This window comes from Coptis chinensis, chromosome 4 (genome assembly GCF_015680905.1).
Source record: "Coptis chinensis isolate HL-2020 chromosome 4, ASM1568090v1, whole genome shotgun sequence".
Taxonomy (NCBI): domain Eukaryota; kingdom Viridiplantae; phylum Streptophyta; class Magnoliopsida; order Ranunculales; family Ranunculaceae; genus Coptis; species Coptis chinensis.
Window position 1 is genome coordinate 44289911 of NC_141459.1, and position 27035 is coordinate 44316945.

General features: G+C 36.7%; 3 protein-coding genes across 7 annotated transcripts; 2 read left to right on the forward strand and 1 right to left on the reverse strand.

The window, feature by feature from the left end:
* The first annotated feature begins 2668 nt into the window (after positions 1–2668).
* On the forward strand, positions 2669–12009 carry LOC147503625 (OTU-like cysteine protease family protein). The gene is made up of 8 exons (XM_086556895.1): positions 2669–2913; positions 2990–3035; positions 3154–3262; positions 5706–5797; positions 5937–5999; positions 9397–9506; positions 11573–11648; positions 11768–12009. Exons 1-8 carry the CDS (start codon positions 2849–2851, stop codon positions 11822–11824), a joined length of 618 nt encoding a protein of 205 aa, XP_086413021.1. The 5' UTR covers positions 2669–2848; the 3' UTR covers positions 11825–12009.
* Positions 12010–12658: 649 nt separating this feature from the next.
* On the reverse strand, positions 12659–16366 carry LOC147503626 (RPM1-interacting protein 4-like). Of its 5 annotated transcripts, none has more exons than XM_086556892.1 (4): positions 15864–16366; positions 14101–14700; positions 13083–13286; positions 12659–12849 (listed from the first exon to the last, which is right to left on the reverse strand). In XM_086556892.1, exons 1-4 carry the CDS (start codon positions 15927–15929, stop codon positions 12814–12816), a joined length of 906 nt encoding a protein of 301 aa, XP_086413018.1. In that variant the 5' UTR covers positions 15930–16366; the 3' UTR covers positions 12659–12813. The 5 variants fall into 5 exon arrangements, with proteins under 5 accessions (XP_086413018.1, XP_086413019.1, XP_086413017.1 ...); XM_086556893.1 differs by having other exon boundaries at positions 13083–13289; positions 14101–14697; positions 15864–16187; XM_086556891.1 differs by having other exon boundaries at positions 14101–14697; positions 15864–16085.
* A 41-nt stretch (positions 16367–16407) lies between these two features.
* On the forward strand, positions 16408–20522 carry IM (Alternative oxidase family protein). Its single transcript, XM_086556889.1, has 9 exons — positions 16408–16649; positions 16728–16908; positions 16997–17090; positions 17173–17288; positions 17580–17688; positions 19246–19314; positions 19550–19621; positions 19712–19759; positions 20155–20522. The coding sequence occupies exons 1-9, from the start codon at positions 16513–16515 to the stop codon at positions 20373–20375; spliced, it is 1047 nt and encodes a 348-aa protein (XP_086413015.1). The 5' UTR covers positions 16408–16512; the 3' UTR covers positions 20376–20522.
* Positions 20523–27035: the final 6513 nt, after the last annotated feature.

Genomic DNA, 27035 nt, shown 5'->3' on the forward strand with positions numbered 1-27035 from the left:
GAGTGATCAATAAAATATTAATATATAATAGTTATGAATATTTGCAAATATTTGCAAATATTTTTCAGAATAATTAATATAACAACACCCGTTTGTAGATAATCTTTGAAGATTCAACATAGTGAGTCATGCATAATTTAAATAATAATTAATGGGAAATTGGGAACTGGATAATCTTCTATGATCCCACATAGTAAATCAAGTATAATTTACTTTTTATGTCATGTTTGCAAGGACACTACAGGTGGATCAGTAGAAGTTGGTATTATACACCATATTGGATAATTAAAAAGAAATCGGAAACTAGATTCAAATACATAACTAAACTCAAAGAGTAATTAACAGGAAATCGAAAACTTTATGCAAATGCAATAAACTAAACTCAAAAAGTAATTAAGTAAAAATCGAAAATTGGGTACAATTGCATTAAGCTAACGTCAGATAATAACTAATGGGAAATTAGAAATTGGATGCAAATCCTTGAAAAATATTTAATGGGAAATCGGAAACGATATGCAAATACATCAAACAAACCTCAGATAATAATTAATGGGAAACCGGAAACTGGATGCAAATACATTGAACTAAACTCGAAAAATAATTAACATAAAATCAAAAATCAAATACAACTGCATTGAACTAACCTCATAGAAAAATTGGTGGGAAATCAGAAACTAAATGCAAATGCATTGAAATAATCTCAAAGAATAATTAACAGGAAATCAGAAACCGGATATAATTGCATCGAGCTAACCTCAAAGCATAAATAATCAGAAACTAGATGCAAATGTATTGAACTAACCTTAAAGAATTATTAACGGAAAATCGGAAACTTAATCCAAATGCAATGAACTAATCTCAAAGACTAATTAACAAAATATTGAAAAATGGATGAAACTGCATTGAACTAACCTAAATAAATAATTAAAAAAATTATAAATTTGATGTAACTGTATTGAACTAACCTTAAAAAATAATTAACGGGAAATCGGAAACTTGATGCAAATGCATTGAACTAACCTCAAAGAACAATTCACATCAAATTGAAAATTGGATGCAATTGCATTGAACTAACCTAAAAAATAATTAACAGAAAATCAAAAACTCGATGCAACTGCATTAAACTAAAATAAGAGATTAACTAAGGGGAAATAAAAAATTGATGCAAATGCATTGAAATAACCTCAAAAAATAGTTAACTGGAAATTGGAAGTCGGATATAACTACATCGCACTGACCTCAAAACATAAATGTCCGCTTTTTTAGCCTTCTCACATGAGTAATTACGAGTAATTAGGAACCCAAAACGAAAGTGAGTTTATAAAAATAGACTCTTATATGTATACAAACTGTATAGAAATTATAAACTATCGAACTAACCTAGAAAAACAATTAACGGGAAATTAGAATAACTAACCTCAAAGAGTAATTAACGAGAGATTGGAACTTGGATGAAAATACAATAAACTAATCTCAAATACTAGTTAACGAAACATTGAAAACTGGATACAACTGTACTAAATTAACCTTAATGAATAACTAACGAGAAATCATAAAGTGGATGCAATTGCACTGAACTAACTTCAAATAATAATTAACGAAAAATCGGAAACTTGATGTAACTGCATTGAACTAACCTCAAAGAATAATTAATGAGAATTTGAAAACTGGATGCAACGTACTACATTAAACTAACTTCAAAAAATAATTAATGGAAAATCAGAAACTTGAAGCAAATGTATTAAATTTAACTAATAACCCTAATACATATTTGTATTATATGTAGGGGGAATAAATGTCTCAATAAATATAGTTTTGCATTTTAAGTAGTGTTTATCATAATTCTTTTACTTTGATTGGGAATGCCCTACTATTCAAGTAGCTTCAATATTATTTTCGCCATATGGGCATTCTCACAAAATTTCAATCAAACTTCTATTGTTAAACCTAACAATAAAAAGAAGTCGATGAGTTTTATCAAGGTTTGATGCTTCCTTTTTATAGAGAGTGGTGCAAAAAATTTAAATGAGTAATTGATATAATTTTCATATCTCACAGCTATGCATAGTTGTTAATATTTTTTAGAATAATTTAATATAACGACACCCGTTCATGGGACACGTTCATGTGATAAATCTTTTCAAGTTTGAGTAGTTTATTATTTGAGGATATGGAAACAATCAATTTGTTTTAGTGATTTGTACACATTAGTACGTAAGCTGAGCGGTGATGATTTACCGCTAAATCACCATAAATCTAATAAAACTATTATACAAGCTAGATTGAGTTTCAGATAATTCTATTTGAAAATTACGGATTAATATTCTAAACCACAAAGTGAAGAGGCTATCTCAATTTGATCCCTTAGTTTCCAAGTACTTATGCACCATAATCGCGGCTCATTAACGTATTTCGGTTTATTTTCAATAAAATATATTCTGATTCAAAAATTTACCGCTAAATCACCATAAATCTAAGAAAACTATTATACAAGCTAAATCGAGTTTAAGATAATTATATTTGAAAATTACGGATTAATATCCTAAACCACAAAGTGAAGAGGCTATTTTAATTTGATCCCTTAGTTTCCAAATACTTATGCACCATAATCGCTGCTCATTAACATATTTGCACATAAAATTAGTAACTAAACAAAGATGGTAAAATTAATAATAAAAAGGAATACAGTACACGTGTCGCACATTGGGGTTTGGTAATTTGAAAACAGGAAAAAGCGTCCCCTTTATCTCTCTCCATATCTGTCATTTCATTCCTACTTTTGTTTTTCAATCTTGAATTCGAGCTTGCACAAATACAAATACTAGTAATAGTAGAAGAGAGAGAGAGCATGGAAGGTATTGTTGTGAGACGGGTGATTCCCGCCGACAATAGCTGCCTCTTCAATGCTGTTGGGTAATTACTTATGCTCCCTCAATATTTAATTATTCATTATTCCAACTATTTATTTATTTATTATATTATTATACAGATATGTTATGGAACATGACAAACTCAAAGCACCCGAGTTGAGACAGGTTTATTTATTTATTTATTTTAACTTTTTTAATTGCCTCTCATTCAATCTTGTAATAAATGATCTGTGGTTGCATTGAGACAATATGTTTCCTCCATGTATATGTTTTTTGCCTTAAGGTTATAGCTGCAACAGTGGCAAGCGACCCTGTAAAGTACACTGAAGCATTTCTTGGGAAAAGTAATGAGGAATACTGTGCTTGGATTCTTGACCCTGAGAAGTGGGGAGGTAGGAAACTATCATATTTTCTTTACTACATAAAGACTTGAGATTTTGTTTTATTTTCGTCTCATGTTTACTTATAAGCACATGACCGGAACCCCATCGCACTCTCTATCTTGAGGAAAATAGGGGGAACAAAATGTCTAATCTAGATGAATGGACTTTCTACTACATTATAAAAGAACAGCTTGTTTGAATATGTCTAACCTTGTTAAGACATGTATTGTCAGTAATTAAATGAGCTCTCTCTTTTTATGGTCATCTCCACAAAAAACCAGACCTTACATAGTGAAGGTAAACTTTTCAAAGTGGAGTTACTCCCAACATGTTGTGTCCATCCTTTCCTTTACATGCATATCTGTATCACTTAACAGAGTGAAAGAATAAAGAAAAAGGATGGAAAAGAAATTTCACCGATCCTCACATAACAACCAAACCTAAGGGGAAACAAACATCAGAAAAGGGCCTCCTTGTAAAACATTTCTATTTTGCATTCCATGAAAATTCTTGAACTATATTTAGAAAATCTCCCCGTAGCAATATTTCGGTTAGTTAGCTACTGTTTGAGACTGGCTTGCATGCATAATTTTTGTGGGCTTCAATCTATTCGTATGATGATATGATCAACTCATTGTGGGAGAACACTATTTTCTAGTGAGAGTACTTTTTACAAACAATCTGCACAGCATCGTCTTAACATACAATTTACAAATTTACATTATTGGACACAAAATGTAAAATTGCTTCACTACCGTCTTTGCCTCTTAACATACAATCTACTATTCATTCCTCTTGGAACTTGGAAGAAGATTTTACATTTCATTACAAGGTGTGTGTTGGATGCTAGTAACTTCTGTATGTAATTATTACTAAGATCCTTCTCTCTAGTTTAGAAGGTGACCGTCATTTTCAGTAACAAGTTTTGTGCAAAACTAGAAAGTGGTTGCAAGAAGTGCTCTTATTTTCACTAGAGAATATAATATCCGAATTCATTTGCACAGTTTATTGTATGTCTTATTTTAGCGGTTCTATGTATATTATTAGAATTAGGGATATTGAGCTACAATCATAGACACATGTACAACAATAAGAGCAAGTCCAATGCAACATGCTGTTTTGGCATATCCAACGGGGACCAGATAGGGCCTTAGAAGGCTTGTTGATTTAATCTACTTTCGTAAGCAAGTTTTATTATAATGCATCTGTTATTTTTGGCTGCCAAATAAGTCACAGATGACACAATTTAAACCAAAAATAATAGCTAAGGGAAAAGAAATGGGGTAGGCACAATCTTCTGCACTTTGTTATTTCTAGCATTATGAGAAATTGAAAGCAATTTATGCGTATAACACATATTTTAGCACATGCATTGGACTTGTTCTAATGCTTTCTACCTTCCATATATACCAGAGAATATAGCACCTGGTAAAATGGTTGCGTTTTGGCACATTGGGCGTGAAATGCATATGCCACCTCTTTTTGCACATGCATTGAACTTACTCTAATGGGATTTTATGTCAAGTATTGAGCACAAACCTTATTCTCTGCCATATATGGAAATGTGGATTTCCCTTCTATCATTTTAATCTTCATAGCTCTAACCCCTCTTGTACAGTCGTCAGCTTTAGGTTTGGGTTTGTTCTTGCAGTTCTTTTCCTCCATTTTTTGTCCTCAGTTACTTCCAGCAGCAATTTGCTTAAGTTAGTAGTTTGAATTTGCTAAAATATGCTCTCAGATGCACCATTTGCGTCTTCCCTTTCCAGATTTGGCCGTTTAACCCCATCGGGTCTCCATCTACAGATCCCTCTTTGCTGATAAAATTCCACTATGGTCCTTGACATCTATGGCGTTCACTTCTGAACAAGAGATTTGTTTATATTTGTTTGAGTTTCTAACAAATGAAGGGTACCCTATAAATGGGAATATCAACACCATGCTTCAGAAGCAATTCTTATATATTTTATCGAAAAAAAAAACTCCTACTTATATGTTGAGTTTCTAAAACACTCCTGTGATCCCTGAGATCCCCCTATCGCGGGTGAAGGTGGGAATTGTTCCCAAGACCTCCGAGCAAAACCTCCAAGGCTTGACAAGTAGGACACTGGACACCTTAAATAATTAATTGTTTTGCATTTCTTAGTATGTAGTTTCAGTTATCAACTTTACGTACATACAGATGACACCAATCAAAGAAAACAGGAGTACTAATCATTAGTCGATTGTTATGTCTTCAGTCTTCCATTGAATTTGCATTTTCAATTAGTTCAGAAGCGTATTTCGTTGCAAGGTAACTTTTCTGTGTTGGAAGATGATAGATATGACTAGCTCACTAGCTCGTTTGCTTTCTTTGCAATCACAAAGTTTTCTTGCATCATCAGCATATTCTGAAAGAGGAGGCTATGGTTCTTTATGAAATTTGATCATGGTTATCCTTTTTGTGGCTTTATAGGTGCCATTGAGCTTTCAATATTAGCAGAATATTATGGACGTGAAATTGCAGCACATGACATACAAACTTCTCGTTGTGATTTGTATGGTCAAGTCAGTCCTACTAGTTCTCTCCTATGGTCCTATCTTTATATGTATAATGACTATTGTATTTTGTGTGTCTCTAAACAAAAACACACAAATCTAGTCATGACTAACTTTCGTGATTAACATTTGTTGAAAATTCTTACAGGCAATGAATTATCCAGAAAGAGTCATGTTGATTTATGATGGACTCCATTACGATGCATTAGCTGTATGTTTCTTTTTGTTTATTTATTTATTATTATTATTATTTTTAATTTTTTTTTCTTGCTCCGAAGAATGTAAAAAAGATTTGAAGGTCAATAGTCATATTTTGGCATTTGATAGTTCTACACTTCTATCTCTGGGCAACAGTTGATAAAAATTGATCTTAATCGTTTGATATTCTAATTAAATGACATAGAAGTATCTCTTGTGAAAGGGCTTTAAAGATGCCGAGTTGGACACTAGATACCTATATTACATGGACACGCCATATTTCAAAAATAATCCATGTCAGATACGTATCCACGTGACACACACAAACACATATTGTGTGTGATATACCTCAGTTTTTGATATTTTTCCGTGTTAGACACTCGGTATCCGGTATCCGTGTCGGATACAGACACACGTGTGTCCGTGTCAATGTAACTTAGCTTGATACCCATGCCAGATTCGATGTCACTTAGATTCTTTTGCGCGTTATTATTATTATGACAATTTAAAATTTGGCTATGATCGTGAAGTCTTCATGTTTGGGACCCTCCTTTGTAGGCCCCCAACGGGTACATGCTCATTACCTAGTCCAGTCTAGGTCCAAAGGCCTTGTCCGTAATGGACACGGTCCAAGCCTACTGAATCGGCTCTATTTAAGCCCAATGGCTTAGCTCCATTCAAAGGCTCAACTCTATTGAAAACGGGTACTGGATTAAGTCCAAGCCCATAGTTAACTTTTCTTGGCAACACAAGGCAAAGCCCTAATCAAGGGATGTCTACAAATTGAGATACAACTCTCACAACCAGAACTACAATGGCTTGGAGAATTCTTCTCCTTGCTAAGACTTGATCCCTCATTAGATCTGGGTACATAGATTGTCCTTAGGGATCTAGTCTTTCCTGATCTCTATTTTCATTAACAAAGCGTTTATGATAGAATCTTTCGATTATGACAAAACAATGCCGCCGTCTGCGTGAAGACCTTTTACACGTGGAAAAGCCACACTTTCTACTATCTAAGAGTGTTTTTAATCATCTAACTATCTGGAAAAATCACAGCTTTCAGAACAAGACAAAATTATCCCAATCAGAATAGTCTATCGTTTTTAAAGTAAAAAATCAGCATGAGATCTCTTCAAAATTAATGAACTTTACTAAAATAAGTTTTTTATTTTTGTTAATTTCATACATTTCCGTTCAATCAATCTGGTTAATAAAGGCCATGCGTTGTCGTCAATATATCTTTGTGTTATTATTCGGAATATGGCACATTGCTTAGTATGATTACTATTGATACATGCGCCTGATATGAGCCGTATTCTCTTTCAAAAAAGAATGCATCTTTTTGTTTTTGTGTTTTCTAGTTCATTAATATTATGTGAACCCTATTTAAGTTTGTTTCATATCACTTGTTTATACCACACTTAACTTCCTACAAACAAATTCATGCATACGGACTCACCATGTGTTTTTTGTTTTCACAAATTCACAACTAAACTAACTCATGTATAATCTTGTATTGGTGACCCAAATATATGAGTTATTTTAGTTGTGAATTTGTAAAAACAAAAAGCACATGGTGGGTCCATACCCTATGCATGAGTTTGTTCGTGAGTTTGTTTGCTGAAAGTTAAGTGACATTGAATCAAACTTAAGTAGGATCCACACAATAATAATGAATTAGAAAACAAAAAGATGCATTCTTTGAAATAGAATACTGCATGTACCATGAGCATGTATAAACATTAATCATGCTAAGGAATGCGCTATTCTAAATATTAACACAAAGAAATAAACGACAGACAATACATGTGATTGTCTTGATTAAACAGATAGATTGGAAACGTATGAAATTAAAATAAAGAAAACTTATCTTAGTAAAGATCATTTATTCGGAAGAGATCTCGTGATGATTATTGACATAAGAAACGGTAGATTATTTCTAATTGAAATAAATTTAGTTCCAAAAGGTGTGACTTTTCCTAATAGTTTAGTGATTTGGAAGACTCTTAGACAGTAGAGATGATGATTTTTCCGTGTGTGAAAGATCAACATGGAGGCATGATCGTGGGTTTGAGACCCACAAATGGCGCCAATTTTTATTGTTTGGGCAATTATAAGATTCTACCATAAATGCCTTGTTAATGAACAAGAAGATTGGAAAAGGGAAAGACTAGACCCCTGAGGGCTGCTTACTTAACCAGATCGAATGGGGGATTAAGTCTTTGCAAGGAGGAGTTCAACAAGTCGAGCCGCCGTTGTTTACCAAGAAACGCCAAACCATGGGCTTGGACTTAATATGGGCTTTTAATAGAGTTGAGCCATTGGGCTTAAATGATCTAAACCGCTGGGCATGTGGACCTAGACTAGGTAATGAGATGTACCCATTCGGGGCCTACTAAGGTGGGTTCCAAACATCTCCCCCTTTTTGTGTTAATGACGCGCGGCATAGAAAAATGTAAGGATGTGTTGCTTAAATATTTGAGTATGAAGTGCTGCCAAGTTCTGAAGGCGGAGAGTCATAGTATTTGCTGCAACATATCTCTTTTCTTCTGTAGATGCCAAGTCTGACTTGGGCTTGCAACCTGTGTATGAATCCCCCCGTGCCGTATTGGGACTGTTGGCTTGGTTGCTGAGTAAGACATGGTAGCGGACGTAGTAGTGTAGTGTGACTGAGATCGGTTTCCTTCACGCCCCCAAGTTCTGAGTAGTTTAGGAGATCTTTGAAGTTGACTGGGCTTCTGCAAAATTGCTAAAGTTTAACAAGATATTTTTATGGAACAAGTACATAGTTAAAAGATGTGAGAAACTTTTAGAATACGCCTCGAGTGGCGAGTTGTACAAAATAATTTTTTGACAAGGTTATCTGAACTGCATGGGGTAAGATGCAAAAATGTGAATTCTTTTCTTCTTAATTTCGCTGACTCGAACCTGCGACATTGCATACGCAAACCGTTTGAACCGCTTGCTTTAAATGCTTGAACTTGTAAAGGGAGGTTTTAGCATTGTATATCAATGGTCCATCTATGGTAGGCGTGGATAGTAGCACAAACATGGAGTGGACTCTGTTAACACTTCCACAAGTATGGAATGGACTAGTTAACGCCTCCCCCCTCATTTAGATCTCCACAACAACCTTAGAAACTGAATTTTTGGAGAAAAATATTTTCAATAATAGCATAAGCTTTTGCCTATGATATTTAGTTGTGTTCAGCTATCTCCTCTGCTTGTATCTCTAGCTTTTCACACTTGAGAACTGAATAGGCTTTTTGTGGGATATTGGTTTGTGTGTGTGTTGGGGGAGGGAGTAATGGTAAAGTATAATTTAAGTTGTACTTTCCAAAATATCTTTACTCTTAGTCTCTACACAAACTAATATGTTAATTAATTAATCTATACTCTATCAACAGATGTGTCCCTTTGAAGGTTCACCAGAAGAGTTTGATCAAACAATTTTTACTGGGATGACCATTGGACCCATTGAGGCACTTGCACTTAATCTTGTTAAAGATGCTCAGAGGTAAACCTTTGATTTTGTTAAGGATTGTTCTGTTGACTTGTACATGATAGTTAGTTTTTCCGTCAAAGTCTTATAGTTTCTGACATTGCAATTAGTTAATCAAAGTAATCTATGTTTAATAGAAATATATTCTTTATTTAATTACTTTATCACAATATTTGTAAAACTTCTCAATGTTGTGAAAGAAATATATCTATGCACTTTGCAAAAAAGAGATTATGAGGTTCAAAAAAGGAAAGATAGAGTTGTTGAATTATAATGCAATATAGGCCTTCTAGGGTTCCCAAACCGTATCTTTGAGGCCCAAAACAGCAACTATATTTGTACAACTTATGGGATTTTGGAAATAAGGCTTGATGTATAAAAGGGTTATTTAATTTTTTTCTAATTTTAAAGTAATTTTTATTATGAAGTTCTCTCTCTGATTTAGTATAAATTGCTTTCATCTTAGGTTACTATTTTATGAAATTGTTTAAAATTGTAAATAAAGGTTGTGGTTTTTCCAATACGAGGTCTTTTGCTCTACCATTGAACTGGCGTTTTGGGTTTGATTCCATCTGAGAGTCGGTACTATACAGCCATTAATATTTGTTAGAACTGTAGTTTAGAATTTCCCATTCTAGATGCATCAGTTTTATACGATAGGGGAGGTTGTGGTAGCAAAGTATGGCTGGTAGTTGGATTGTGAAATAACCTACAAACCCTGTGTTGGAATTATACTTTGGAGGGGAATTGTTAGTGGGTGGAACAATTTTGTCAAAGCTAGAAACTTCAAACCCAGTATCGGCGAATCATGGGAGGATATGTGGGTGGGAGACATGCTACTAAAGGAGAAAGTTAGTGATACATACATGTTGGCTTCTAACCGAAATACGGAGGTTTCGGATTATATGGAGAGAGAGGGCTAAGAGTAGTTTGGAATGTGACATTAAGGAGGGGGTTAAATGATTTGGAGATTGAAAACTATGAATCTCTTATGCTGATTATCTATCAAGAAGGAAAACCCTTTGGAGAGATTGATAGAAAGAAGATAGATTTCGGAAGCCAAGGAAGCCAAGGAGGAGTTCTTAGTATGGTTGTTTAGCAAGCTTTGGTCAAGGAACATTGTTTGATAGCTTCACAAGGTGGGGAGATCAATTACAAGGGGTTAAATAAGAAAGGAGGAAGATGATAGCATTAATTCATAAGCGGAAGATCAAACTGCTTCCTGGTTGGTCATAGATATTGTATGGATATGGGCTTAGAGTCCTTTCTCCATCAGTTTGTTGTATGCCCACTTGGTCTTTCCTCTTCATCTCCTCCCCCGAATTTATGCTAGCTATCTATATATCTATCTTTGAACTACGTGATTTTTATTTGCGTACTGAGTGAGCAAGTTTAATGCAATCATCAATTTCCTCCAACTAGAAGTGTGTGATGGAAAATTGGTGACTATTAGGTTTTCATGAGCTCTAGAGTCCAGATACTACCACCACACATTATATTTTTTTAAAAAAGACTTTCATAATTTATAGGGACGTCAATTTTTTCCTGTATTTATCTTTTTTGGAAGTTGTGAATTTTATTGATATTAGGATAGATCTGTCTTGTACTCCGTAACTCACAGTATGTTTATTATAAATAATATGAAAGGAGGAAGACAGAAAATCACATTAATTCATAAGGAATATCAAACTGCTTCCTGGCCGGCATATGGTTGTTGTACTCTAAACTTGAGAGTGCTTTCTTGTTATGCATTCAACCACTTCCTCCAACTAGCACCATGTGATTATTTAGGTTTTCTTGAGGAGCTCTAGATACCACCACTACACAGTACACACATTATGTTTTTAAAAAAGGACCTTTCATAATGTATGGGGATCTCAATTTTTTTTCCTGTATTTTTTCTTTCTTGTAAGTTGTGAATTTTATTGATATATTAGGAACGATGTGCGGAGTTCATACATATATCACTAAGCTGCAATTTTTATCCTGTAGCTTTTTAGATTTTATGGTAAGTGGCAAGGAAATAACACCATGTATGACATCTGAACCAATGTTGTTTTATGTGGCTCTATTGTAATCAGGAAGAGAAGCTATACAGATACAGCTAACTTTACTTTGAGATGCAGTGTATGCCAAATTGGTGTCAGTGGGCAGAAGGTATAGTTATTCCAGATTTCTTTGTCACTCTTTTCTGCAGCTCGCCAAAATGTTTGCACATATCCAATGCGTTAAATGGATGTCTAATTTCCGGTGAAATCTTGATTGAAAACGTGCAGGAGGCTATTGAACATGCACAGACAACTGGTCATGCCAACTTTCAAGAATATAAATGAGAAACAAAATGAAAGATGCCAAGAGAACCTAAGTTTTCTCTTGGTGAGTTTCCTCATCTATAATTTAATTGATTCTATAACTTTGTTCGTGATAAAGCATTGGGTTGGGGAAATACTGGTTTTGTTTGTTGTTGTAATGGGTCGTGTTTTTATGAAAAGTATCTTGGGTACTTTTGGAATTCAAATTTGAACAATAAACAATAGAATGCCAATCAAAACAAAATAAACAATTAGAACACAGTTTAGCATAAAACATAAAAGGCTTGTTTCTTAAGATGCACAATACTCAATAATGTCCGTTGCTAAATAAGCAAAAAGATGGCAATCATCGTGATTTAAGGTGGTTAACTTTTTAAGGTTATTCAAATGCTGAAGGCAACCATAAAAAACAAGCACACATGTCAACAAATTATTTGGAGTAACCTACTTATACATACATCACTTGGTTGCTTTAGAAAATGTAGCAATGGTTCTACATCTGTCCTAGACTCCTAGACATCTTGTTGCAAAAGTGGTCTCTGGTATGGTTGTCAAACTATATAGGCAGTAGCAGGTTCACTGAACTGATTGGGTGACAATATAACGTCCAGAAGTACCTTGAGCAAGTAATTCAGATAGTGTCCTAATGTGCTTACTCTTTTCAACGGAACTGCAGTTAGATGCTTAGATGCCAGGATTCATTTTTTTTTACATTGTTAGGACTTTCAATCGGATTAGCAACTTAAAAGTTTCAATCCACATTGCGATATTCAAATGGTGACAGTATATTGCACAAATGGAAAAAAGCAAAACGAAGAAAGACTCTACGCTTGTATCTCTGTAAGAGGCTGAACAAATAAAAGACAACTATATGATAAACAACAATACGTGTAAATAAAGAATATGGTAAACAATAAACATCCGTTAATTACACTAAAAATGCAAGAAAAGAAAACACTATATGTTTTCGATATCAGAATTCTCCTTGGAGCAGCAATAACTTAGGTAGATCACTTCTTAGATCTCGAAAAAAGGCAGCAACAGATCTGCATAACACACCAAAGAAGAAAAACAAGGAAATCAAACAACGATATAAACAAAACTGCATATGAGTGTTCCTTTAGATTTCGTTAACTAATGTTTAATCATCCTACGACTATTGCAATGATTTCATCCAGCAATGGTTAATCAAACTACGATGCATGAACCTAGGAAACGAAAAGAGAAGCTAAGTTGCATGAATCACAACAAAGTACTAATCGAGTGAGCACAATCATACCTTTGGCGTTGATGAAGATTTTGCATGATTTCGTTGATGATTGGAATAGATGTTCAACGGAGAGGTCCCTGGTGGAAACTTAGCTGCTCCAATCTGTTTCTCTTCTTTCATTTTATTGAAAATGATAGTAAACCCCTCCCCTGATCTAGGATCTGTTTCATCCCAAGCTCCGAATTTGGGTACTGATGCCACCTTCTGAGATTGCTGCTACCATACCATTGACAAATTTAGGTAATATCTGTTACTGTTAGTAATATTTAGAGACCTCTTCATTCATCTACACAAACACACACAGAAATGCACAGACACGAAAACAGCAGTCTGAACCTTATAAAAGTAGTATTGATATATTTACATCACGGTTCACAACCAACCAAGTACAAGACTTTAGAAAGAAAAGAGAAAATAGGATTCTAAACTCTTGACAGAGAATCAACCACAGCACACTCAGCCATGACTAATTCTGAACTCTGAAACCTTAAAAAAAAATACACCTTAAGATGCCAGTTTCCCAGAATACAAAACATAAAAGCAAGTTGCAACACTGCTGCACATCTTACCAAAGGGCGAGACAAACTATTCAGAGCTCAGAAAGCTTAAGGTGTATATGATTTGTCATTCAATTAAGAAAAGAGGATAACCTTGCATTTCATTCCAATAGATTCTTTTGTGCTTTTAGATTGAGAGTTTGCAGAAATGCCAAGGAACAATCCTTTAAAGAGAACCACCGAGATACCCTTTTGAACCATAAGGTCCTTGTGGATTACCAAGACAAAAAATTTTAAACTCCCAACTTTTAGCTTGTGCAGCTGAGGAGCTTGCTTTGTAAGAGGTAACTTGGTGCTTCCCTTTTGCTCTTGGCAATCTTTCTTTCAAGCTCTGTAAGGGTTTTCGTTATTGGTTATTTACTAAAGTGTTGTGTACTAATAATCAGTGGGAGTTGATCTAAGATCTAGAACTATTGTCAACTCCAAACAACATATCAAAGCCAACTTGCAAGCAAGAATAATTTACTTACAGTATCATCAGATCGGTGACTTCCACCTTTCGGTTGAGTAGGTGGAGATGATGAAGGAAAACTATTACTATTACTTCCTTCACCCAAACTTTTCTTCTGGGTGGATCTTGTGCGATGGTTATTTGATTGAAGAAGTGAACAATCAGAACTGCTAATGTCACTCCCCGATTCTGTGGTAGTACTCGTACGACCTCCACTTTTTGGCTGACCCAGACTGATTTTCTCAATACTAGTACTACGCTGTCTGTGTCCTTCCCTGTCCCGACTGCCACTTTTTGGCTGACCCAGATTGATTTTCTCAATACTAGAACTACGTTGTCTGTGACGTTCTTCCCTGTCATGACGGTCTTCCTTCCTCTTCCCAACAGGCATCATTGTTCCTGGATTGACCTGGGATGGTGGAGCTCGAACTACATGATGGTTGCCATCGTTTTCAAGCCCCATAATCCTGTGTGAGAAGGCATCAGGATTCTCTTCAGGATCGTTGGGATTTATCTTCTTTGCACCTTTGTCCCTCTCGTTACGAGCATTTTCAAAGTATGTTGTGTAAGGTACATTTTCAGTATCCCAGTTGCCAAACTTTGGAACGTGGGAATGCTGCTGAAAAAACCCACAAAAAGCAAGGTATACTAAAGTAAGTCCTGGAACAGTTTTCAGTAAGCAACACCATAAATCCATAATTGTCTTATGTCTGTGTTTCTGTTATATTTCCATAACTTCTACTGATACTCTCAAAACTGGAAGTGTGCATTCTTTTTATTTTAAGTGCGTGTACGCCCACTGGACTATGTACAACCATGGATTCGACACTGTTTGAATTGTATGAACTTAAGAAACCTAACTTGTACTTCGAATTACACGCTAATACATGCATCCATGCAAGAGCTTACTATTACCATGCTATCTGAAAAATCATGCTTGAAAAGAGGATGTAGACGATAATTATAGTAACCACCATCCACTGGTTAGAAAAGAAGCTTATAAACAGTAACAATCAAGCATGGCTGCATGGAACCAACTAACCAAGTAAGAACAATGATATCAAAACATAGGAGCAATTCTCCATCAGACAATGACCATTCCTAGACTAACAATCAGTTCCTACATCCAAATGGCGAATCTAAACATTTTTTTTCCATGCCTGGTATGCCCTCCGGTCACCAAGGTTGCAAGGTGTAACTGCAACATATCCTACTGTCTGTCTGAGGACATAAACCAGAAAAACATATGTGATCCCTCGATATTCATTTTGAGGGCTCATTTCATTTGATGTACGACAGACAAATGCGTCAACTTTGTTAAGGGTTGCAGGGGTGAACGAGGAAAATATCCATGGCCATCAATATAAAGGTGAGAAATCACCATATATTAAAAGCGCATATTGCATATGAAGTTCGGCGTAACGACTAAGTAGAAACCTAGTGATCCATTCGTACATCAGTTGAGCAAGGTCATCTAAATCTATGTATACTGATCTTAATATGCCTAATTCCCCGTGTAATTGATTCAACCACTACGATAAAAAAAAAAAAAAAAAAAAAGGTCCCTGGCTATACTTCCATCTCTTTTCCACAAATTTCATCATTGACATATATATACTGACATAGCAGCCATATCGAAAACAACTGAAAATACAAACGCCATCAAGTAACAAAGCAAATTAAAAAAGTGGACTAAAACCAAAACTACATAAACTTTTGCTGGGAAAAAAGAAGGAAGTAATAAACCCCAAAGAAATGAACAAGAACGAGATGATAACTTACAGCCATGTCTGAAAAACAAAAAGGGATTGTCGGCGTTGTAAGAAGTGTATAGAAAACTAGATGCATTGGATGGGGTGTAATATATGACCCGGAGAAGATCTCAAGAAGCTGTCGTTTGCGTAGGCAGTCATTCGATAGAATCAATGCTACAGCAGTTGTAACCCAAAACCTATCTTCCGTTGCTAATATAATATTGATTTCGCCAATCCTTTGTTTTTTGCTACTCCATGCATCTTTGTTCGATCTCTGTTTTGACTTTCTTTTTACTGTAATAATACGATATGTTGACTGGGGAATGCCCGTGTGCGTGCATCATGGTGATACGAACTCTAGATAATACTAATAGACGTACATGCTGATATTTTCACTCAGGATATTGTGAGATTGTTATTTTTTCTTGAAAGTAAACGAAATGCAATCTGTTCAGTCAATTGGTCATTAAAAGATGCTCTGCCGACCTCGTAAAGAAAGTGAGTTAAAACAAAACATACACGGCTAGCAACATCAAGTCATCAACTAAGTATAGGCTTACATTGTTTGGCTACAGGCCTTGCCACCTGTTGAAAGACAAAACGAGGAATATGCCTACGAACACTTTGGTCGGCCTTATTTATTATTATTAGAACAATTCAATTAAACGAAAATAAAAATGGCCTTGCCTCTCTCTTCTTCTTCCATCATTACATTTCCAACAAGCTCATCCTCTAGACCAATTCCCATAAAAGCACTTGTTTCTCTTCATTCACAAAAGCCTCTCTTTTCTTCTTTGCGTCACTCGGCTTCCAGGTATTAATTCTTTATTATATACAATTATTCATACCCATCACTGACTTACAATGGATTTGCGTTTTATATTCGAAGCAGGAAGTTGAGTCGAGTCCAAGCAACTGTTTTGGAAGAAAATGAGGAGAAAGTTGTAGTAGAGGAGACGTTTCAACCGCACACTTTTCCTGCTAATGAGGAGAAGTCGGAGAGTTCGTCCCCTGGTGGTACTTTGGAGAGATGGGCCATTAAGGTTGAACAGACTATTAATATTGCTCTCACTGTAAGTATATTATTATTATTCTAACTTTTTTGTTTCTAAAGATTAATAACTTCAACTGTTTTAATGCTTCAGACTATTGACATTTCAGGACTCAGTTATAAAGATACTTGATGTTTTATACAATGAACGTGATTATCCAAGGTTTTTTGTTCTGGAGACTATTGCAAGAGTTCCTTACTTTGGTGGGTTTGCCTTTTGCTCCTTTTAGAATACTGAATACGTACTACACCTTACTAACTCTCACATTTCTGTATCTTCTGTCAGCCTTTATGTCTGTGCTTCACATGTATGAAAGTTTTGGTTGGTGGAGAAGAGCAGATTATTTGAAAGTGCATTTTGCTGAAAGCTGGAATGAAATGCATCATCTTCTTATCATGGAGGTCGGCATTTCACTCTCACTTCCATTTGATTTAAATTTTTATATGCTTCTAACTATCTTCTGAGTGGTGCAACTACTTATGCATCATAAACTTTAAACTTCATCTCATGTTATTGGTAGCATTTGATCTGTATCACTGGGATGACAGAAAGCTCTCTGTTCTCGTATATCTTTTCCTCCGTATTTTTCTGGAAGTCCTCATAGATTCATCTATATCTAACACAAGGCAGTTCCAGTTATCGCTTGCCTAATTGTCTCATGTCTAATTCGATTTGTGTTTCCATTTCTCCAGGAACTCGGGGGGAATGCGTGGTGGTTTGATAGGTTTCTTGCTCAGCATATTGCAGTATTCTATTACTTCATGACAGCCTTCATGTATTTGGTGAGCCCTAGAATGGCATGTAAGTATGATCCACTCCTGATAATGCTAAAGTCTATATCTATCCTTGAAATACTAGTAGGCTTACATGTTTGTGAAGGTTTACTAAGTAACTTCGGCATACAAGTTGTAGGCTATGGTATATACCTTTGTGCTTTTGAAATCAGCATAGGCTGCTTTAAGTCTTAAATGTAAGCTACACCGTGGGTGGATCTTGGAAAACCACTGCTACAGTATGTGATGAGCTGGGCCCACTACTCCACTAGTTTCCTAAGAACAAGGAGAAGCGTATGGTTCTGCTTGTTCCCAAACTATAGCGATTTTCACCTTTTTCACTATATGCATAATGCTACATCTGGTCACCCCATGGGCTAAATTGGGCTCACCTATCTCTTCTCTGTATTCGCCTAGTTTACACCATTCAATCTTGAAAAGGAGACTCGTGTTAGTCTGCTAAAAATATGGCATATTAACCAATGAAATGCATGGGAGTGATTTGTGACTTTTAGCAGCTTGGTCATAGTACAGACTAAGACCCTGATTCAAGCTAGGGCTTAGGTATGGATTGCTATTGGAAAAGAAGGTGAGGTATCGTAGGATGGAAATGGCTTCCCAAAGCGAAATTTGAGAACCTGGGATGCCACCTCCATCCTACGGTACCTCACCCTTCTTTTCCAATAACAATCCTTACCTAGGATTTAGTTTGAGTTGGGGTTGTAGTCTGTCCTATGACCAAGCTGCTAAAAGTCACAAATCATACTCTCATTTGAATTGGCAATGAATTGTTTAGTCTTCATTGAGTACAAAATCGTGGAATCTCAAAATGCTGAAAAGAATATTTGTGATGATATGTTGTCCCCACTTACCCTCCTCGCCATAAGAGTTGCAAGGTTATCTGAAAAGGCCTTGGTGCTAAGTAGAGTGTGAATATCACATAGGGACCCTAGGTCTTGGATGGAACCTAACAGGTTTGGCACTAGATTCCTGGCATAAACCTTCTCCCATTTATGCTGTGCGCAGCGTCCAGCATACCCTTGCTGAAAAATCCTATGGTGTCACAATGTTTGAGTATTCCCTTAAGCCAACCAGATGAGATTTATTTGACTTTGATTAGAATGTTTTCCCTGTTCTTTCGAAAACGCTCAAATAGTGTACCAATTAGAAAAAGGTCCAAAAGATGTACCAATAAGTAAAAGGCAAGACGATGGGCAATCAAACATGTCTGACCATCCAAGACGCTTTTGCGGAAAGCGTGCATAATTAACTTGAACATTAAACCGTTTATACGTGTGCCTATCAAAATCAAACATGTAATATGTATCTATTATTGTTGTTCTCAACATGGTCTCAGCACCTATAGCTAACTTCTGTGGATCAGAAATTCAGTTTTCTGATACAGCTGGTATATGTGTGTTCCTTTGTTATAAAATTAATTCCGAAGATGCAGAAGCTCTCCAAAATTCTTCTTGCTTCTCTTCGCATAGTTGGAGTCTACCTCTTTTAGAAGTTTTCTCACACATTGTGCTTGAAAGCATCAATATTTGGATATTTATCGGAGTCGTTTTCACAACTTGTGCAGATCATTTTTCTGAATGTGTGGAGCACCATGCATTTTCAACTTATGACAAGTTTATCAAACTAGAGGGTGGTAAGTTTGCTAACTTCATCCAACAAACTTTAGTTGATGAAATTCTTCTTGTCCAAATAAATATAAAATTACCAATAAATTATATTTATGCCATCGGTGATGTTTATTTTCAATCTAGTGAACTGATCCCAACTGTTTCACGAATAGAATTTTTTATTTTTCCTTCCTTGGAAGCTACTTCAGATACCAGTATACCATGCTGATAAGTGTGTTCTTTGTCTTTGTACTGTCGTAGATAAGTTGAAAACTTTACCAGCCCCTGAGGTTGCTGTCAAATACTATACATCGGGTGACTTGTACTTGTTTGGTAAGATATCACCTCAGACTCGAGACTAGATTTTTTCTGTGATTTTACGAAGTTTTATTTATGTAACTCAGCTGTTGGGTTTTCATCCAGATGAATTCCAAACTGCTAGGCCTCCTAATTCTCGAAGACCAAAAATTGGTAACGTTCTTCTGTCTGTGATGTTTTTCTATCTATGCTTTAGATTGCTTGGTCCTAGTTTAGTATTCATGTCACAGCATGCAAATTAACCAACAAGCTCAAAGAGTCACCTGAGTGACCTCAAGTTCATCCCTCCAAACTCCCAGTTTATCCAAGACTAATATGAAATTACCATAATGGCCAATGCTAATATAGTAATATTGTTAGCACTTAAACATTTACCCCCCGTCGGTGAAGTTTGTGAGAGTTGCCACCTGCTACCATAGACCTGGGTTGAAAACCTGCAAGCACTATGTCAGAGTTACCTGTGTCCTGTGACAAGAGAGCCTTGACACTAATGTAGGGAACCATCATCTTGTTTTGAACTCAAATTTGATGTGCCTTTGATCTTCCAGAAAACTTGTACGATGTGTTTCTGAACATCAGGGACGACGAAGCAGAACACTGCAAGACAATGAAGGCATGTCAAACTCCTGGTAATCTTCGTTCTCCTCATTCATACCCGGATGCTTCTCTTGAAGATGACTCAGGGAGCGTTGTAGATCAATCAGATTGTATTGGAATTGTGGATGGTTTAAAAAAATCTGTTAGCCAAATTGAAATCAAAGCAGAATAGAAGCTAGAGGCAATTTTCACTGGAATGACGTATATAACTAGGTGTATAGATACATATAGTGTAATATAATACACGTTTTTGTTTAGCAGTGCAATTTTATGTGGTACTTTTTCTTGTATTTGATAAACAAATGGCGAAGTTTTGAAACATGGCTGGCTCAAGAACTTGCTTAGCTATTCAAGGAATACTGACATTTTGTTCATGACAGAGAGCATGTCAGTGTGTTCATTTATCCCTTGTGTGTTTCTGAACAAGATGCTCGAGAAAAATGGGGTTACTTTTGTTTTAGACTGTATTAGCCAACGTAAATCAGGAGGGAATGATTTTAAGATTGTTGCAGTTGTTTGTCACGCTTCTCCATTATGTACCACTCAGCTCAACGTCCTTCGACGGTGATTTTTCGGACATTTAATGTTGAATATTTGAATACGAGTGCAAATGTATAATTTCAACATCAGAACAGTTTCGACTTTTTGGCCCCACAGGGATGCAGATCCATTTTTATTATGCATATAATATATGTGAAGTGTCACAATTTGGGCTGGGCATTGATGCTTCCAACAAGTTTCTGGTGCACCAAACCTCAAACACAATATTCTCTCAACATTTCCATTGTTCCTCAAACGAGTAACCCAATCAGATCAATGAGAGTAACAAATGGTCGATTATGAGATGCATACGAGAGTGCGGTTACGTCTTACGGTTTGAGTGGTGCTGTAAAGATAGTTCTGACGGTAAATGTGGAGCCAGCACTCAAATTTTGCAGGCATTTAAATACTCACAATGTATGCGTCACAAAGAAACCTTGGAGGGTGTTGGCTGGTCATGGAAATCAGTGATGTCTTGTGCGCATGTGTCACGGACAATTGGACATAGTGTGTGACGTGCGGCACTTGGGCGTAATTTGTCCCAAGTAAACCTGTTATTTGAGTGAGCAGTGCGAGCTAGCAGTGTTTTGAGTAAGCAGTAATCAAATCACAATCAAATCACAATTGTACGTAGTGAGCGGAAGCAGTAAGTAAGAATGCAATAGTTGATAAGAAGGAATCGAATAACTTTCATTTAAATAATCAACAATACAATTATGGCAAGCGAATGCAACAGTCTTGGTTGTAGATGATGCTTGTAATTCTACTACATATATGTCAAAACTATTTGTCCAATACAATTAAAAGGGAACATTGAACCAGGTAGAAACTTAAACCAGACATAGCTCTCAGCTCGATGCTCTGATTGAGGTGTTCTTTAGCTTGATTTGGGGTGTCTCAAAACCCTATATCTACAATTTAAGAAGGGAATTGGGATCATGCGAGAAGGTTTGGACCTCCAAAATGGCATATATATGTCATTTGGAGTGGTTCGGACCTTAGTTTGGACATATGGTTGACATGTTTTTACTTATTAGATAACTATTACAATTGTACATCCGTTACACTCTCCCCCACTTAATGCGCAGACGTCCTCGTTGCGTTGTTGTCCTTGAACTCTTCAATCTTTTGTTTCAATGAGGTGAGGGTGGAAGCTTTCCCAATTGGCTTATGAAAGTGGCAAATCTTTCCACTGGACAAGACACTCCAACTGCGGCTGATCTCCTGATGCTTGAGTGATTGTTCTGTTGGCTAGGATCTCCTCGATTTTTCTGTCTGGGTTGATGGTGGCATGCTTGAATCTTCTGGTGGTGATGCTTTGACCTGCATTGTCCTTATCTGTATGGTACTCTTTCAAACAACTGGCATGGAATACTGGGTGCATTTTTCTGAGCCAATGTGGTAGTTGGAGCTTGTAAGAGACTTGGCCAATGCGTTCCAGAATGGTGATTGGTCCAACATAGCATTATATTGTGAGCACTGTTGAAGTGACGAATTTGATCTGTCTTGAGGAGGACCTAGTCACCAACATGAAAAGGATCTGGGTGGCGGTTATGATCTACAAACTTCTTCATTCTGTGTGTGGTTTTATCTAGATAGGCTTAATTTGGCTAGTTCTGTATTGGTTTGCCACTCCTTGCCAAGCTGGAAGGCTCTAAGGTTGGTGCCTTTGTACCCACTAACGACCACGTGGGGTGCTAGTGGTTGTTGTCTAGTGATGAGTTTAGAAGGGCTCTTGTTGGTGGATGACCTCTTTTGGAGATTGAAGCAGAACTGTGCAACATCCAGTAGTTGTACCCACACTAACTTGTTGGTACTAACGAAGTCCCGTAAGTACTCTTCTAGCATAGAATTAAATCTTTCTGTCTGACCATCACTTTGAGGATGGTTGTTGGTGGAGAAGTTGAGCTGAGAACCTAGTAGTTTGAACATTTCAGTCCAGAATTTTCCAGTGAATCTGCCATCTTTGTCACTGACAATGTTGTTTGGCACACTAATAATAGAGAAAACTGTTAGTTTAATTTACTCCTACTTAGAGCTAAAGAACACTAGATAGAAGTAAACTAAACTATTCCTATGATTATATCAAAGTTCTACTATAAATTAATCATGTAATATAACTAGAGTAAAAAATTTGTTCCACTCCTAATTGCTTAGATGTTCAACTAATTCAACTAATGATAAACAATTAAAATAGTGTGAGAGTAATGATTTCTAAATAGAACTAATACGGTGAAAACTAATTTGAATCTATTCTAAATTAAACTAAGACAAATAAATATGAACTTGTGAATATGAAGAAGGAATTAGAGAGATTCGATTCCACCTTGATTAAAACCTAACATGCTAGCATAGAGTTTGTCACAAACCCTAATTTTTACGTTCAAACACAAGGTTCAAATATAAATGTTAGGATTTTATGATCCTTAATTACTTATGATATCTCTAGTCATATAATAATTAACATGAGAGGAAGTTTAAACCCATTCTCAATGAACTATCCTCTAGCCTAAGTTAATTCTACTTAGGTCTAAATAGAGAAACCTAGGCTTGAAGCTCTTTAAATAACTACTCTACACTAATATATCAAGTCTTCATCAAAGCTTCGTAAAATCCCTCTAATGGAGGTTTAGCTATGATTAATTAAACTATCATGAAATAAAGAATAAGAAGAAGACATAGTATAATAAAAAATTGTGTTAAAATAAGAACTTGAAGTGTTTTAATGGAGTTTGAGGCTATAAACATAAAACCTAAATTATTCTAAACTATGGGGGAGAGATTGGAGAGTTTAGCTTTAATCCTATTTATATAGGAGATTGGGCTTTCGAGCTGTGTTTTGGGTCACTAAATCAAGCCCAAAACCTAATTACTTACGTCTAAAAATGGTTTCTATGCTGAAATTTAATGTAACATCATTTTTGTCAATTTTTACTACTTTTATTGGGTTAAGACTTATATTATTAGAAAATTCTTTCCGAGCCGGTCGTTTTGACATATAATAGACCCAATTCCGAGGTTTGAGTTCAAAAATACAGTCTGCTGAAGTTCTATTGACTTTTATGTTCTTTTTCTGCCCGAGTTGACTTTGACTTTCCAGTTTTGACTAAGCTTAAAAAATGCTTTTTCTCCTTGAAACTTGGGCTTTAATTATAGAACTTCTCTAACAAGCAATTTGACTCTTTTCTCTTATAAAAGTGACGTACTTCTTCACACAATTGATTCCAAGACCTGAAATACACGAAAACACGTAAACAGTACTAACTCTTATTTATTGTAAACATAATTGGTCTTAAATGTAATAATATTAAGGGGTTAAAATTACAGTTTTGGACTCTTATCACACACTCTAGTACTTGACAATGTGCTTGATAAATAGCTGTGCGGTCTCTTCAGCGGTATAGTTCTTAGATGCTGGCATTAAGATTACATACTTGGAAAACCTGTCAATAACAACTAGAATGGGGCCATAGTTGTCTACGAAAAAAAGGCCGGTGATGTAATCCATAGATACACTCTCCTAAGGATGAGTAGGCATGGGTAGAGGTTGTAAGAGGCCAATTTGCTTGTGTTTCTCCACTTTGTCCTGCTGACATATCAGATATGTGCAAACATAGTCCTGGATAATGTCTTGCATCTTGGGCCAGAAGTAATATAATCATGTTCTAGAAGTGCTAAGGTGCGGCGCCAAATAGGATGGCACGCTCATAGAGTATCATGACATTCCTTGATGAGGTCTTTGCGTAGACCACCATTGTTGGGGACATAGAGACGAGTCCCTGTGGTATATAATAAGTCATCCGTTATCCAGAAATGACAGGTCTTGCCACTCTTTACTAGATTAAAGAGTATTTTTGCTTCAAAATCTTTGACATGCCCCTCCTTTATTTGGCAGATGAGATCATTGTTGACAGAAAATGTTGAATTCTAGCGGTCAACTTATATGGCTGCAAACTCTGCTTTGCGGCTAATAGCATCATCAAAATTGTTGATTCGACCATGATTGTACTCTAGTACTAGGTGATATTCACCCAAGTATTCTTGCAATCGAGCTTGCTTTGGAGATAAAACTTTCTGGGTCATAAAGTGATTGGCAACAGAGTTATCAGTCTTGACCAGGACTGGCAATACATAGTGTCGCCAAACCTGAAGACAATGTATAATGGCGAGAAACTCCTTTTCCTGTGTAGTGTAACAACGTTCTGTGTCGTTAAGTTTCCGACTCTCATAAGCAATCAGATGTTCTTCTTGGAGTAGTACACCTCCAAGAGCAAAATTTGAGGCTTTCGTCTGAATTTCAAATGGCTAGTTAACATTTGGCAGTGCTAGAATTGGGTCAGTCATCATTGTATGCTTGAGGTCTTCAAAGGCCTTCTGGCAAAGTTCTGGCCAAGACCATGACCGGTCTTTCTTCAGTAGATTGACGCTGTGTGCTTGGAATAATTCTTGATGAACTTGCGGTAGTAATTCACCAGACTAAGGAAAGATCTCAGCTGAGATGTTGAAGTGCGAGGTTTCCATTCTTCTATGGCCGGACCTTGTCTTTGTCCATACTGATATTTCCTCCACCAATGACATAGTCGAGGAACTTGATTTCCTTTTGAGCGAAAGAGCATTTCTCCTTCTTGACATATAGTTGATTCTCCCTGAGGATCTGGAGTACTAAACCAACATGCTGGATGTGCTCCTCCATGGAGAAACTATAAATAACGATGTCGTCCAAGTATATCACCACGAACTTGTCGAGGTACTTGCGGTAGTAATGTAGTCTTGCGTACATCCTCCATTGCAACACAGACTTGATGATACCCCGATCTGAGATCTAATTTTGTGAAGTACAGAGCTGGTTGAAGTTGGTCAAAAAGATCTGCTATCAAACAGTATGAGGTACTTGTTCTTGATCGTCACCTTGTTGAGTGCTCTATAATCCACACATAACTGCAAAGAGCCATCATGTTTCTTCTAGAATAGTATTGGAGCACCATATGGGGATTTTGATGGTCGGATAAATCCGGCCTCCAAGAGTTCCTCAATTTGGTTCTGTAGTTGTGCAAGTTAAGGGGGACTCATGCGATATGGTGCTTTCGCAGGAGGTTTGGCCCCTGGTTCCAGTTCAATCTGATGATCGATAGACCTTCTCGGCGGTAATACCTTTGGCAGTTCCATAGGCATTACATCTTGAAATTCTGTGAGGATTTCTGCCATCTGGGGTGATTCTTCGCCAGTATTGGTCGTGTCCTTGTCCATAGCTCGGATGGTGATTAAATATGTGGGGCATTTTTTTCCGAAGTCCTAGTTTTAATTGCATAGCAGATAACAACTTGTTGTTACCTTTCGGTTTCTTCGTGGTAACAGGTAGGAAGCACGGTTGGTCACCAAACATGCTATAAAGTTTCATGAAGGGCATGGGTACAACTATGTTTGCGATTAGGAAATCCAGTCCAATGACTACTTTGAAGTCATCCATGGTGATAGCGAGAAGGTCAATGGTATCTTCCCATGCATGGACCATTCTAAATTGGTACTGACTTGGATGTACCCTGGATGGGCATAGCTTAATTTGGCATTGACAGTCTTCATATGGCCAACATCTTTGACTTGTAACTCGAGACTAATGCGTCTTGCTTCTGGTTAGGAAATAAAACTGTGTGAAACACCGGTATCAATCATAGCTTTGGTAGGAGTCCCTTGGATCATCATATCCACATACATAAGTTCCTTGTTCGAGGAAGCACCTTGTCCTTGTGGCCTGTCGGCCTGATGTTGGACAGCTTGGCCCTTGATAGCATTCAGCATGTGCATTACCCTCATGTGAACATCTTCTTCCCCATCCTCCTATTTAGGTTGGGTGGCAGGTTGCTGGGAGGCAACACAGAAGGCATTCAGTGCTGCCCTCTGAGGACATTTGAACGTGGGATGACTCTCGCTGCGTAGTAGGCAACGGGGAGGACGATTGTTGTAGTTGTTGTAGCTGTTATTCCCATTTTCTCGATGAGGTTGGAACCTGTCGTTATCCCTCCTGTAGTTGGAGTTATTACCATAGTTTGCATTCTGATTGGTGTTGGTACTTGCTTTAGAACTCTCTCCCCCACTTTTGGCTTTGTTGGGGTGGTTTGTTGAGTCCCTGATCTTAGGTGGAACATACTTCTTGGAGTGTTCTGTCCAGACAGGAGCATAATCCGTCAGTCGTTCTGTGGTAGCAACAATAGATGCCAGGTCCTTAACCTGGTGTCTTTGGAGTTCCATCTGAGCCCAGTGTTTGAGTCCCTCAGTGAAATAAAACAGCTTGTCT

Bases quoted from the DNA above. Each gene is read 5' to 3' on its own strand.
- LOC147503625 (XM_086556895.1), top strand. From the start codon at position 2,849: ATGGAAGGTATTGTTGTGAGACGGGTGATTCCCGCCGACAATAGCTGC. The intron at 5,798-5,936 runs GTCAGTCCTACT...AAATTCTTACAG, and splicing joins GTTGTGATTTGTATGGTCAA to GCAATGAATTATCCAGAAAG. The intron at 9,507-11,572 runs GTAAACCTTTGA...TATTGTAATCAG, and splicing joins CTTGTTAAAGATGCTCAGAG to GAAGAGAAGCTATACAGATA.
- LOC147503626 (XM_086556890.1), bottom strand. From the start codon at position 15,929: ATGCATCTAGTTTTCTATACACTTCTTACAACGCCGACAATCCCTTTT. The intron at 14,701-15,863 runs GTAAGTTATCAT...GGGTTTTTTCAG, and splicing joins TTTGTTTTTCAGACATGGCT to CAGCATTCCCACGTTCCAAA. The intron at 13,290-14,100 runs GTAAGTAAATTA...ATGGTATGGTAG, and splicing joins GTCACCGATCTGATGATACT to CAGCAATCTCAGAAGGTGGC.
- IM (XM_086556889.1), top strand. From the start codon at position 16,513: ATGGCCTTGCCTCTCTCTTCTTCTTCCATCATTACATTTCCAACAAGC. The intron at 16,650-16,727 runs GTATTAATTCTT...TATTCGAAGCAG, and splicing joins TTGCGTCACTCGGCTTCCAG to GAAGTTGAGTCGAGTCCAAG. The intron at 17,689-19,245 runs GTAAGTATGATC...CAACTTGTGCAG, and splicing joins GGTGAGCCCTAGAATGGCAT to ATCATTTTTCTGAATGTGTG.